The sequence below is a fragment of the Natrix helvetica genome (genome assembly GCF_964273705.1).
Source record: "Natrix helvetica genome assembly, chromosome: 6".
Lineage (NCBI taxonomy): Eukaryota > Metazoa > Chordata > Lepidosauria > Squamata > Natricidae > Natrix > Natrix helvetica.
Window position 1 is genome coordinate 34,622,652 of NC_138553.1, and position 14,913 is coordinate 34,637,564.

Consider the following 14,913-nt stretch of genomic DNA (forward strand, 5'->3'; position numbering starts at 1 on the left):
ACATTCTATGTAAATGTATATAGGCCTAACAGAAAGGCAATTTTCTGTTAAAAACAATTTTAAATTTAATAAATATATGTACATATTGAAAATATTCCACACATCTATATAAAAGACAGAAATAATGCAAAAAGAATAATTTTCCATCTATATTGATTTAAGAAGTCATAAAGTAAAATTGATCAAGAAGAAAAGGAGTTTTGATGGAAAACTAGAAAACTCTGGTGGAGAACCTGTACTTACACATCATACCTCTGTAGAGAAGTCACTTTGTTTTTGTTCTTGTCAACTACACTTGTGGACAACTGGAGAAAGTTGGGGTTTAATTTGTATAGTTCTTGGAGTAACTTCTGTTCATATTCTTGATGCTTGCCAGCCTGAAGTGAAAGAAAAGCCAGAAGTAAAAAAAAACCTGATTAATTAAAACATATACTGTACTTTATTCCATGACATACTAGTATCTTCACACAATACTATTGCACAATATGTCATTTTAAAAATTCCCAAATCAATATCTACATTGGATAAGAGTGCCAAATCAGTACAAATCATTGTCAGAAACAGAAAATCTGGTTTGTTATACAAATAGTCCTTCTTTTTTTTAGCAAGCACAGTTGGGACTGATAACTTAGTCATTAAGTAAAACATTCTCTAAGTGAAATTGTAACTATTTTATTATCTTATTTTTCCTTTCCTTTCTTTTCCACTCCTGCAGAGATTGTAAAAAGGACTGATTTCAAAATTACTTTCTCATCACTGTCATAACTGCAAATGGACTAGCTGCAAACTGAATTAGTTTTCTAGTATGCTGAAATTTTAGTCCACTCCATGACATCTATAATTTAATAGTTTATGCCGATTTAGTGGGAGTAATAATTTTCATTTCAAATGAATGTTGGCTTACCTAAATAGTCGTTTTCTGTGCGCTTCAGGAGAGTCCAAGCATGGGTTAAATTCTGTCTATCTGCCCAAGGACTGAATTGGAATTACTTTGGTCATGCTTCCCAGCTCCAACTGGATCCAGTTTTTCAATGAAGGCATGGTCCTGTTGATGACGTAAATCCACGCTGGACATCGGCATCCTCATAGACATGCTGTAGAAACTGATGGAGACCCCAGGGTGGAGTTGGACTTTCCCACAGCGCATAGAGAATGACCATCCAGGTAAGCCAATGTTCATTCTCCTGTGCGCTGCTTGGGAGAGTCCAAGCATGGGACATACCCAAACAAAATGTCACTAGGGTGAGAAACATCCAAGTCGAACATCTCCCCAATGGAATGAACACCCTGTAGGACCCGTCTCCCGAACGATACATCTGCAGAGGCAAACTTGTCCAATTTATAATGTCTGACAAAGAGCAAATGAGTCGCCCAAGTCGCTGCCTAGCAGATCTCCTCGACTGGGGCATGGTAGCCGCACTCCTAGTGGAGTGTGCTGTGATGCGAGCCGGAACCATTGGGCCTTGGTGCTTGTAGGCCAGGGAGATACAAGCTTTCAGCCAGTGCCCTATGGTAGAAGGGGTGATTTTGCGGCCCATAGAGGCTGGCTGAAAGGAGATGAAAAGTGACTCGGAACGGCGAAACGAGGCAGTCGAATTAATATATCTCCAAAGCGCTCTGCGAACATCAAGAGTATGCCAGCGGTGTTCCCTGGGATGACTGGGCCTCGGGCAAAAGTCCGATAGGATCACTTCCTGGACCCAGAAAATAGGCATTGACTTTCGGGATGACCGAAGGGTCCAAGCAGAGAATGACCCTGTCAGGATGGCTGATGCATAATTCTTCCCAGACCGAGAGGGCTGCCAACTCCGAAATTCTCCTGGCCAATATGATGGCTATGAGAAAGGAAGTCTTAAGAGTCAGATGTCGGAAACTAGTGGATTGTAACGGTTCGACAGGAGCACAAGAAAACGCTCTTGGGACAATGGAGAGCACCCAGGTAGAGTAACAACGAATGACCGAAGACCGAAGGTTTGTGGCCCTTTTCAGGAAACTGCGTATGCTGAGATGCTGACTGAGAGGTTGATGAGTGTTCGCTGACAAAATCATAGACAGCACTGGTATCTGCCGTCACAGGGTGTCCCCTATCAAGACCCTGCTGTAAGAAGTCCAGTATCTGCGGAATCGATGCTGAAATGGACTTGACGCGCATCTTGGCACACCATCATGAGAAAGTGGACCAGGTTGCATCATAGATTCTGATGGTTGAAGCGTGCCTAGAGGCCTGAATAGCTTGGATGACTTTATTGGAGAACTTGCCCCTTGTCAGGAGGTCCCTCACAAGTGCCAGATGGTCAACTGGAGCCACTGGGGCTCCGGATGCAGGAAGACCTCCTGGCTGAGAGAGACTGAATCCTGTGGAATTTTCCAGGTGTGAGTGATGGAAAGGCTGACGAGATCAGAGAACCAGGACCGTCTAGGCCAGTGAGGAGCTACCTGGAGAACCTCCGCTTGTTCCGCTAGGATTTTCCTGATCACCCTGGGGATGAGAGGCAGCAGAGGAAATGCATACAGGAGCCCCCAAGGCCAGGGGCAGCAGAGGACATTGACACCCTCCATTTGAGGCAACCGGAACCTGGAAAAGAACCGAGGAAGTTGGGAGTTCTCCAGACTGGCAAAGAAGCCAACAATGGGATGACCGAACCTCAATGACAACTGGTGAAAAAGATCCGGATGCAGGAACCACTCCAAATGATCCAATGTGATCCTGCTTAGCCAGTCCGCTCGTACGTTGTTCACCCTGGAGATGCTCCGCTTGAATGGATTCGGTGTGCTTCTCCCCCCACCTTCCAAGACCCTCCACCTCCGTCATGAGGGAGCTGGACCAAGTGCCCTCCTGACAGTTGATATCTGCCTTTGGCGCAACATTGTCCGTGAGTATCAGGATATGTCGACCTCGTATCTCCCCCTTAAATCAATGGAGAGCTAGACGTGCCGCTCTCAGCTCCTGCCAATTGATGTTGTGCGACAGTTCTTGAGCGGCTCATGTGCCCTGTGCTATCTGGTTGTGCAGATGAGCGCCCCAGCTGAACATAGGCTGGCATCTAACGTGATTGTCAGGCAGACGGTTGCCACCATTGGAGGAATCACAGGACTTTTGGTGGAAATCGAACCATGTTTGAAGAGTTGCTGGCGTCGGCCCACTGAAAAGATAGAAAGAACCAGTGGAGTTCTCTTGCGTGTAGTCTCGCCCAAGGAACTATTGTGAGACACGAAATCATCTTCCTGAGTAACTGGGAAAGAAGAAGTACTGGAACGTGGCTGGAAGACTGGATCTACTGCACAAGAGACCTGATGCTGTCGAGGCGGTCTTGAGAGAGAAACACCTGGCAGGATGAGATGTCGATCACCCAGATGTAACAGTCTCGTGGTGGGTGACATATGGCTCTTTTCCAGATTGATGGAGAACCCATGATATTGCAGGGTTCGCATGGTGAATCGGAGATCGCGCACAGCCTATGCCAGGGAGGACAACTGGATGGGAATGTCATCCAGGTAACATTGGATGCAGCCCAGGATTGATTGAAGGGACTGCATCTTGAAGCACTTGTACACCAGGAGGACATTGAGCTTTTTTAGTCTAGAGTAGCTCCCCCCCCCCCAGCAAGTTGGCACTAGGAATGGGATAGAATAGAACCTTCTGTGTTCTTGCCCTGGGGGAACTGGCTCTATGGCCCTGATCTCCCTTAGATGCTGGATTTTGCTTTTCTCTTGGTGGAACAGGTTGGGATGGGACGGCGAATGAAATGTTGAGGAGGAAAGGAAATGAAGTCCAATGTGAGCTCCAGCCTCACTGTTTGCAGTACCCACACGTTCTGTGGTGATCCCTTCCCATCGGGTGGCAAAGAGCTGCTACTGCATTCCTATGGGAGGACTGGGTTGATGGTCACTTATTCCAATGAAAGGGTCTGAAAGTAGACCCTCCTTGAAATGGCCGCCTGGAGTAAGGCTGGTGCCTGCCCCTGTCTCGAAAGGGCTGCCTGTCCTGCACAGAGTTAGTTCACTGCAGGTAGAAAGGCTGGGGTAGAGGGATTTGAGTCAGGTGCTCGAAATGGCTGTCTGCAAAGTATGATGGGGATCTATGTTCAGTTTTACGGGAAATGGAAGACAAAACTTTCCTCTTGTCCTTGCTCTCAACAAGAACCCAGAGGTTACCTCTCTTGAAGGGAGCAGAGGCCAACTTCCATTTGGACCTCATGTCTGTGTGCCAATGGCGAAGCCATAAAAGATGACGTGAAGTAGCATTAAATGCCAGGGCTCTTGATGTAAATTTTGCAGTGTTAAAGGGTGGCATCCGCTGAATACTCTGCTGCAGCTACCAGCTTATTGACATCCTGTCTCAATCTGGAGTCGCTGGGAGGTAATCTAGTCTGCAATTGGCGAAGCCAGAGAATGGAGGCCCTATTAAAAAAGGAGGCAGCCCCACTTTAATGGCCCATACTGTCGCTTGACATGTTTTATGGCAAGCCTTTTCAGCCCTCTTATCCTCTGCCTTGAGGCCCTCTATGAGATCTGGGAGAAGAACAGAGGACGATGTAAGAGCTGCCACAGAAGCATCCACAGGAGGACGTGGAATGCTGGTTGAGCGTGTGCTGCGTGGTCACCGGAATAGGCTATAATTGGCCGCACAGACAAAAAAAGGCGCAGATCAATTAACTGAAGCTGATCTAACACTTCATGGAGTACGACTGAGGCCAAAAAATTCCAAAGACGTGAAGTTAACCAGTCTCTCAGGTAACCTAGCCAGTGACCCAGACAAGATCAAACCACCTCCTGCGGCAACCTCCTGCAGAGCCAGCAATTTGTACACAAAAAATGCGGGCGCCTAGATAAAAATGGCCAATCCAAAATGGCTGCGCGGCTGAAAGAAGCCGCCGCTTCGACTCCAAAGAGGCCAGAGGTCTGCTAAATCACACGGAACACCAAGATGGAATCGGACGAACTCTATGGCTAAGCCTCTGTCCGAAGCCCACAGGCGTCTGAGTCCAGAACACCGTAAGGGCGACAATGGAAACGCTCCCAAATTCCCGCTCCAAATAACTCACCAACGAAGACAATGAAAATGAAAAAAATAATTCCAAAGAAAAAAACAAAATACAACTAAGAAAAAATAAATAAATTCTCTTCTATCTGACCAAAAACTGCTGGAGTTTCTTTGGAAGTCCACTGGGCTAGACTTAATTGAAAAACTGGATCCAGTTGGAGCTGGGAGGTGTGACCAAAGAAATTCCAATTCAGTCCTTGAGCAGATAGACAGAATTTAACCCATGCTTGGACTCTCCAAGTAGTGCACAGGAGAAAATGAGGTTTGCTATTCAAGTTTCAATTGATGTTAACTATTGCAAAAATCCTTACATAACCTTTGAAAAATGGATATATAACTTTTCCAATTAATGTGCTCTATCAATTTCTAGCATAAAATATTTACATGTCAAATTTATTTTTTATCAATATATATTTTGATCAATACCTTTAAGGCTCAAAAAATTCAGCTTTTAGGAAATTTTAATTTTGTAAAACGAACTACACCACAAAACCATTGTGTCCCTCATATGATTTGATTCAGATTTTATTGAGTTACTGATTTATTCCTAACTTGCCATATCTGGTTTGATCAGTTTTATGTTAGCAAAAAGCACTTGTATATTATTTAATTTTGACTGTAAATTATTGAAGTGTTGGACAGATTTTGTCTTTCAGAATCAACTGACAATAGCAAATAGATGAGTAGTAAAATAAAGGGGCAAGGAGGAGAGGACAGAATTTTTGAGCCATCACACAATTACATTTAAGTGATATTGTCCAAAACCTCACAATTTCAGGGCTCTCAAACAAAAGTATTACAATACATTAATATTCTCATTTAACTTATTGATAGTTTCAGCTAGACCTTTCAATTTCAGAAGATCTGATTATCTATTTTATTTATTTATCTAGGGGGCAGTGTTTTGGGTTCATTTTCAAAAAGTTATTTAGAGATTCTGCTGGAACTGCAAATGTAATCCTACTTATAACTTCCTAAAGCAGCTATATTATGTTGTGAAAATTGCACTTATAGCCTTTAGTGCTTTATAGTGCTTAACAGTTCATTTTATAATTCTGCTTTATACCTCGTTCTTTCTTAACCTTGATTCTAGGGAAACTGAAAAACAGCTATTATAATTGGGTTGGTGGTGGTAAGCCCTGTTTTGCCATATAGGATCAATCTTGGAAGAGAAGAGTGGCTTAAGACAAAAACATTAACCCTCAAAATACCTACCTGCATTTCTTCTTTTGTGAAACTGGCTGCTTCATCTCCTAATTCATGTAGGTACATACAGTCTGGCTTTGGACACTGCATGTTCTTCAGAAAATAACTGCAGTACTTTGTGGTTCCTAAAGATGCCTGATGAAAGATGTAATGTGTCAACAATTTTCAAAGATAACAAACAATATACTGCAGAAGTAGACTTGCCTTCATAAGGAAAGAAGGAAAATGTCATATCTGATACTTTTTTGTTGAGTAAGTCAATGCAAAGCCAATTTCTCAGGGTTTTTTGTTCAATTATATTACCATCAATTTGTTTAATGTTAAATAGCGTTATGTCCATATATATCAGTGGTTCTCAACCTTCCTAATGCCGCAACTCTTTAATACATTTATAGTCCCACTTTCAACCTCCTGGCAAACACCTTATTATGGGGTAATTTTTAAGGGTAATTTTAATTTATATTTGAATTTTAATCTATTGTACAGTGTATATCCTACCTCCTCCGTCTATTTATGTATATCTATCTATATTTTTGTATCTACATTGTTTTAATATGACTGTACACCGCCCCGAGTCCTGTTTAGGAAAGGGTGCGGTCTATAAATTAAAGATTATTATTATTATTATTATTATTATTATTATTATTATTATTATTATTATTATTATTATTATTATTACAGTTCCTCATGTTGTGGTGACCACCAACCATAACAAAATTTTCGTTGCTACTCTATAACTGTACTTTTGCTACTGTTATGAATCGTAATGTAGATATTGATATTGGAAGACTGCTATCATATCACCCTTAAGTCCTTCTTTTCATTCAACCAGACATACCCAGTTCCTGCAACTGTTCTTATGTTTGAGTTTCCAGTCCCCTAATCCTCTTGGTTGCTCTTCTTGGCACTTTTTCTAGACTACAGTCTCCACATCTTTTTTATAGAGGCAGCCAACATCTTGTCTGCTCCTAAATTTGGGGTCTGAAAAGAATCACACCCTGGAGGCTGGACAACCTCTGCTGTTATACAATCATACACACACATACACAGAGACACACAGTGGCTTTATTCCCACAGCCTTCTTAACTAAGTTGCCTGCAGCTGCATTCACAAACTTGCTTACCCTGCCTGGATGGATCTTCAACCTGGTTTGAGATTGTTTGCAGGAGTGCTCTTAACCTTGGTGGTGGTGGTAAGCTTAACCTTAATTTATTGGGCGAACGTCATGCATTATTTATTTTTAATTTTTTTTAAAAAAAAGTTTTTTATTTTCTCTGTCAAGTTCATTTACAAATATATACTCTTATAATTACTGTTAATTATATCATTATCATTAATCATTTATTTTCTTACAAATATATAGAGTACAGTTTGGGTCACTTTCTTGCCACCCCATTTTATTTTGCAACAACCTTGCTCCTTCTATGTTCTCTATCTCCCTTCTTCTTTCCTCCTCTCCTTCCTCCCTTCTTCCCCTCTCTTTCTTCCCCTCCTCCCCCTTCTTACCCTCTCTCCTACTCTTAATTCCCCTCCCTTACTTCCTCTGCTTTTACCCTTTCTTCCTTTCCCTCCTCCTCCATCCTCCCTCCCTTCTTCTTCTCCTCTCTTTCCTCCCCTCCTCCTCTCTTCTCCTCCTTCTTACCTTCTCTCCTACTCTTAATTCCTCCCCTTTACTCCCTCTGCTTTACCCTTTCTTTCTTTCCCTCATCTTTCCTCCTTTCCGTTGATGCCCTTGCTTATTTACTTTCTCTGATGGGTTCTTGGGGTGGCATTTCAGGAAACCCAACTTTATATTTTCATACATATCATTTTCTCTGTTACATTTTATTTTTAATAATAATTCCACTTGTATCATTTTTTAAATTGTTTACTTGCATTGCATTTTATTTTTGCTCTTTTCCTTTGTGCATGGTTTATGTTACTTTTAGCAAGCAGGTTTTCATTGTGTGAATGGGGCCAATTCGGGCTCCTGAGCTTGGCTCTTGATGACAGGTCTGGTTGTGCAATTTAGATATAGTTAAAAGTACCTGGCAGCAGCGTGGAAAATATAGCCGCGCACACGCCCCGCATAATTACAGCCCAGAGCAGGACCTAAGCCCCTTCCTCCCTCGCAGGAACACTTTCCCGCCATTACGAAGTCTCCGAGGCTAATTGTACGGTGTGCGCGCGCGTGCACCTATGTTTTTTACGGCGTGGAACTGCAATAACGTGCTGTGCAGCCATTCCGGAGCCCATCCGCGGGGATTTCAAGGAACGTGAGGTGGAGTCTAAACTTTAGAGTTGCGCTGGTCTCAGCGACCCCTGTGAAATGGTCATTCGACCCCAAAAGGGGTCACGATCCACAGCTTGAGAACCGCTGATATATATGTTAAAGAAGAAAAACACTTTACATGAGCTATACTTACTTTCTTAGTGATAAGAGTTGCTGGTCCCAATAAGATTATTAAGTGAATACTATCTGTACTGAGCTAACCAAGTATGCATGTTATTCGGAAGAATTTATTAATTTATTTATTCAATTTCTATAGCCCAACTCAACCAAGAGACTCTAGGCAGCTGTCTCATTGATTCAATGGCTGTTACTCCAAGATAAATTATGAAAAAGATTTTTGGTTCTTGTCAATCATCAATCCTACAATAGTCTACTCCCATTTAAATTGAGGTGGCATAAAAGTACATTCATCTCATCCCCAGTTCTCCAGTAAATTAGACAGGAAATGGGAGGGATGAACAAAAGTCACTGTAGCTAGAATGAAGATTCTGGAAAAATCTGTGCCTCAACAAGGCAAAGCAATAGGAATACCTTCCTTTCCTCATCCGAGTCTTCAGACAACTGGTTCACAGTATTTTCAACTAGATATATGAATCTTCCACCCATTAGTTTTGCCTTCAACACTGTCTATCTGCCAAATGTAAGAGAACCCTTCCTTTGTCTTTCAGTTGGATAAATCTGGTAAATTCTTATACAGATGCAAATGCTAAAGTCATAAAATATTTGTTAACATTACCTTAAGTGTTCTTCCATCTACTACCACATTATTAACGCATTGTATAGCTCTGAGTGCATCTTCTGACCGGATATATGTTACATATGCACTTGCACTTGGACCCTAGATGTTTTTTTAAAAAAAATTGCAAGTCAGATCCTTAAGTACTTAAAATTTTATGAAGTTGAAAGCCAAATGTAAAACTTAAGTAAAACTTAATTTATAAAAATAAGTCCAGATAGTTTTCCAAATTACTATTTACTTTAAAATTAGTAATAATCAGGACTGCAGTGTATGATTAGTGCACAATTAAACTCAATGTAAAAATAAACCTTATTAACCTTATTTTTACATGGGGAAAAATCATCTTAATTACTGATCAATATTCTTGCTGGCAAGAAACATCTTAAAAGCTATTTCTACTTCATTACACAGATAAAAAATGTTTAAAATATGACAAAATTGCAAATCTTAAGAATAAAATTAATTTCCTGCTTCAACATCATGGCACATTGGTGTAAATGTATTCAACAGATCAAATCATCTAAAAATCATAAAAATTCTTTGGTTTTTTGGGGGGGGGGATTTTCTTAAAATTCACCTTTGATTTTATGACTAAAGAGATATTTGAAACAGTAAATATCAGTTTTGTGTGCTATTATTTCTACTTAATTTTTTATATACCAGTAATTTTGTAGGACAGTCAGAAAATGCCAACACATAATTATCCAAAATCTCTCTTATGCAGTTGGATCTACTTGTTTCCTTAGGATTCTATTTGTTCATTCAGCATTTAAAATCAATTGTTCAAAATAATGCAATTGTGCAGCACTTTCTGATCAACGGTAAATAGATGTACCATGGCATTTATCAGCACTTACATAGCATTTAGCAGCAACTTCTTAAAGTTGCTGATTTTTTAGGCCGCAATCCTACCAAGTAATACACTTTGAGATAAGACTGAATCTGAATATCAATATGTCATTAGCTTGCCTTTCCTCAATATATTATTTCCTAGCTGAGAGGAAAATTAAAAACAATTTACTTTATTAAAAAATGTAAAATAAATTTAGTATATTAATGACTATTGACTAAACAATGGTGATCGTTCACACACTTCAATATGGAATATGAACATATGCATCGATACCAAATGATAATTCATTAACTGAGTCAAAATAAGTAGAATTCTGTAACTATTCTCATACAATGCCCATAATTTGAGAATCCTCTTAAATATATTGTTGTAACTAGGTTGTGTATTTAACTGAATTTTAGTTATTAAAATTGGAACAACACTGGAAGTCTTTAAGAAGATGTTGGATAGCTATTTGTCTGAAACGGTATAGGGTTTCCTGCCTAGGCAGGGGGTTGGACTAGAAGACCTCCAAGGTCCCTTCCAACTCTACTATTGTATTGTATTGTATTGTATTGTATTGTATTACACCACTAAGTAAAATATGAACAACAGTATATCAACACATAGCTCTTTACATTCCACAGAAATATTGAATTTGCTTCTTTTCCTCAGAGGAACAGAAAGTCTTACCTGTGAGCCTGCGTATGATGTGCTGTTATTGATGACAACTTTGTGTATTTTACCAAATTTTCCAAAATATTCTGGCCTTTTCAAAACCTGTATTGAATAACATAACAAAAATAAATTTTATAATTGTAAGTTGTTAAAAACAATTACTTTCTTATTAGAAAATGTAAAATAAATACCATTGTTTAAAATATATTTGAATTATTTGTATTGTCTTTGAAAAACACCTTTTAAATTTGGCTTCCAGGAAAGATAAAATGATATTAAGTATCAGGCAGCTCAATATAAAAAAAAACCCAATATATGGCTATTGGATTAAATACTTCAGAAAAGTCCAGAATAATAAACTTATTTGATAACCTTAACATACTCAAGATACAATGCAAAAATCAGAATATAGATATTCTCAGAATCTCAGATCTTAATAAATAAAATCTCGACTATATTGTTCACAACTTCCCATAATTTCAATAAAAGATCAGTTCATACATAAAAAGTAATAGACTTTTCCATCCATTTTAAGCCAGGTATGCTTTTTTCAATTTACATGTTATTTCTTTCCTTTTCTTTACTTCTTTTTTTTTGTTAATGTTTGTATTTGGACACTTCTTTTTTAATTCTATTTATAGATTGAAAACAATACCTTTTAAAAAAAGAATACACTAGAGAAATAAAAAGTGCACTCCTAGAAACAGCTTACCTCTGGATCTGCTAGACGCTGGGATAAACCTACTACAAAAACAAGATTCTTCTGTACAACCCGTACACTGGCCAGATGCTTACGATTCTCTGATATCTTCTGTTTTCTCTCGTTTTGTTTCTGTTTCTTTTCGTTTTTTATCCTCTGCAGCTCTTCTTGGGAGAGAGGTTTGTATACTGCTGGATCTTCTGGATATGGCTTTAAAAACAGGAATAAATATTCAAGAACTAATGCTGGAACTGACACTGCCTAAAAATCTATACAGAATGGAAAATCTTGCTGAGTGAAGCAAACTTTGGAAGAAGATCCCTGATATTCAATAGGACACCAAGCGAATATCTCCTATTTTCAGGAATCCTTGTTTTATTACAATCTATTATAAACGGCATCAAAACAGCATTAGAAGTGAGCAGAATTTTCTTTATTTTATACCTAAATACACTAAATAGTAGGCATAAGACACACAATACATGCTTATTTCTAAACATGTTAACAAGTAAATTAAATGCTACAATGATAGCATTTAGCAACCATGCCTATATTAAAAAGCCAAAAAGAGTCATGCTTAATTAGTATCAGAGATTTCTAAGGAAAGTTAGATGTGAGATCGGAGATTTCTAAGGAATGTTAGATGTGTAGATAAACCAGGAAATCTGAAGACAATCCATAAGCAGATAATAGCAAACCATTTCTATACTATTGCAAGAAAATTATTTATCAATGTAGTCACTGGGAATTAAGATTACTAAGTATATTAAATTAGCTTGTCAAAAACTATAGGGCATTCTTGTTTGCCTAGAGCAAGTAGTAATTGACATTCTAATCAAATAATATAGCTTGAAGAAATTCAATCAGTAGCGGCAGAATCACAAATGATAAGTGCCACAAAGCAAGGGATATTGTCCCAAGTGGTCCTGGTGCTTGCTAATTTGCAGTTATATACTGCAGTATTTAAAGAAAGCATGACACTGTTTCAATCTCATGAAACACAACATTTAGCCTTCTTTATCTATTAGTCGTGCATGAAAAGTGACCCATTGTTAAGTATAAACAGCTCTGTCGTCAGAAGCATTTAAAGTCAATGCACCAGTCAAAGAGTTATCAGCCAAATTATTATAATACATTTTGTAAAAGATATATATTTAAGGGAAAGCTACTAAATATTGCAGCATCACTAAAACATGGAAGCTATCTGAGCCAACAGTTTTCAAAAACAAAAAACAGGAACAATTTCTCAAGGATGTTAATCTTAGTAGCTTTTCAAGATCTTTATTCAAACTGACCTGATCAGGGGATCATTCAACCCCCCACCCCCACCCCCATTCCTAGCTGGAGATTCTGTTAGGAAGAAATGAGAGGATTCACTACTTTATTTCTTTATACAAAATGCAGATGCACAGTACTGGAGCTCCTCACTAAAGCATAGCATAATTTGTTGCATCAGTCATAACATTTTGTGGATCAATGTACCCAATAAAATAGAATCTTATCTGTAAAGTATATGCCACAATTACTAAATAAAGTGTATTGAGCCGCAGTGGCACAGTGGTTAGAGTGCAGTACTGCAGGCTACTTCTGCTGCCTGCCTGCAATTTGGCAGTTCAAATTTCACCAGGCTCAAGGTTGACTCAGCCTTCCATCCTTCCAAGGTGGATAAACTGAAGACACAAATTGTTGGGGGCAATATGCTGATTCTTTAAACTGCTTAGAGAGGGCTTGTAAAGCACTGTAAAGCGGTATATGTCTAAGTGCTAGCGCTATTATTATGCTGTTGACCAGTGAATTTCAAAAATAAGAGAACTATGAATTGTAGGTGGTTTCTGGAAATAAAATTGTTTTTGTACTTTTTGCTTGCAAGAGACTAAACACTGTGGCATTCTAACAAGAAAAGAAATATATTAATAAACAAAACAATCACACCAAATATTTCATGAACATATGAAAAAAGTGTTTTTCCGTGAGAAAAAAAAATCAATTTTAATTTTAATTTTTTCCAATATAAACATACATATTTTGTGGATAGTGCATTGTCCAGGTCAGGTATTTTTAAAACAACATTAACAGTAATAATACAAATAGTATGTGGAGTTCTAATCTTTCAACTTCAACAACACTAGTCTCATTTCATATTCCTTTTATTTTCCCATTAATTCATTTAAACATAAATAACAGTTTCTTTGCCTTTATTATCCCTTACTAAATGTTACCATTCAATATTTTAAAAGTCAGCCATTATTCCATCATAGCATGAATATTCCAAATGTGTGGGATTACTAATAACACCAATTATTAACAATATTCAATCTATCACGGGAGTATATCTCAAAGTCCCCACCATTTCTAATCCTTAGTATTTTAAATTCACAATATATTTTAACACAGTTATTATTAATAATACAGTTAGATTACCTAATTTTAAATTACCATCCACTAATCTGAATTAATGGGGGTTATGGTATTTTCCCATTTTATTACTATATTTTCTCATTATCCATCATCTCTTAATCTTTCTATAATTCCATCATTTATTGATTTTTGGGTCAGCCTTTTATCTGTCTCTCTCTTGGAATCTTGTATCACTTTTTGCTTTTTTTTTTTTTTTTGTGTGTCTACTAAACTTCCCTTTCTTGGTGCCTTTTATCTCTTCTGTTACATTATTTGAACACCCATCCAAAAGACTTCGTTTTTGGTTTTTTTAAAAATATTTTTTCTCTTTTCTCTCTATACAATTAGAAATTGAGGGGTTAAGTAATTGTCTTCTACTTATTAATCCTTTCTTCTCTTTGTTCTTGACTTCTCACTTCTCATTTTTATTTTCCCCTTTGCCTGCTTTTCTAATTTCACATCTATTTCTTAAGTATCATGTTCCTCTTTCCCCCCCAATTGTTGAGTAGCTTCTACATTCATATCTGTATCTTTAAACAATCACTTTGTCTCTTTATTGTCTCTTAAAGATTCACACACACTTTTTAACATAAACAATATTTCTTCATACATCTCTAATGTCTCTTGCAAATCCATTTTATAGTGATTCAATATAGGTTATAACAATATATTTCTATTGTTCCAATATCTCAATATTTAAAAACTCCTGCCTAATAAAATTATATCAATCCCATAGGTATACCTTCAAAAAGTCTCATTTTATTTCGTAACAATTTACAACCTTGCAATTCCCCAAATATATATCTCCCAATTGTCCAAATTTTAAAGTCTTATGTGATTTTCCTTCTTCTCTCTTTTCTTCTGACCTTTTTCTTTTTTTTCCTTGTAGAATATTCCATCAAATAACATTAATAGTCCAAGCCCAAATTAGTCCAAATTAACCCACTAAATTCTTCCAACCTTTCCAATCCATAGTCCAATAGTTGGTTTTAATAAAGTTTAGCTATTTACAAATTAGTTCCTTTTATAACTTTTCAAAAGGAAA

General features: G+C 37.9%; 1 protein-coding gene across 8 annotated transcripts in view; it reads right to left on the reverse strand.

The window, feature by feature from the left end:
- CNOT4 (CCR4-NOT transcription complex subunit 4) overlaps nucleotides 1-14,913 on the reverse strand; it is an 82,454-nt gene that overhangs the window by 39,428 nt on the left and 28,113 nt on the right. For 5 of the 8 annotated variants that reach the window (XM_081958263.1, XM_081958265.1, XM_081958262.1 and 2 more), the window contains exons 3-7: nucleotides 11,484-11,681; nucleotides 10,787-10,873; nucleotides 9,259-9,360; nucleotides 6,260-6,385; nucleotides 244-377 (exon numbers count right to left, since the gene is read on the reverse strand). In XM_081958263.1, the coding sequence (XP_081814389.1) occupies nucleotides 244-377; nucleotides 6,260-6,385; nucleotides 9,259-9,360; nucleotides 10,787-10,873; nucleotides 11,484-11,681 (647 nt within the window). The remainder of the gene's footprint in view (nucleotides 1-243; nucleotides 378-6,259; nucleotides 6,386-9,258; nucleotides 9,361-10,786; nucleotides 10,874-11,483; nucleotides 11,682-14,913) is intronic. The other 3 variants (XM_081958266.1, XM_081958269.1, XM_081958264.1) reach the window with 1 other exon arrangement.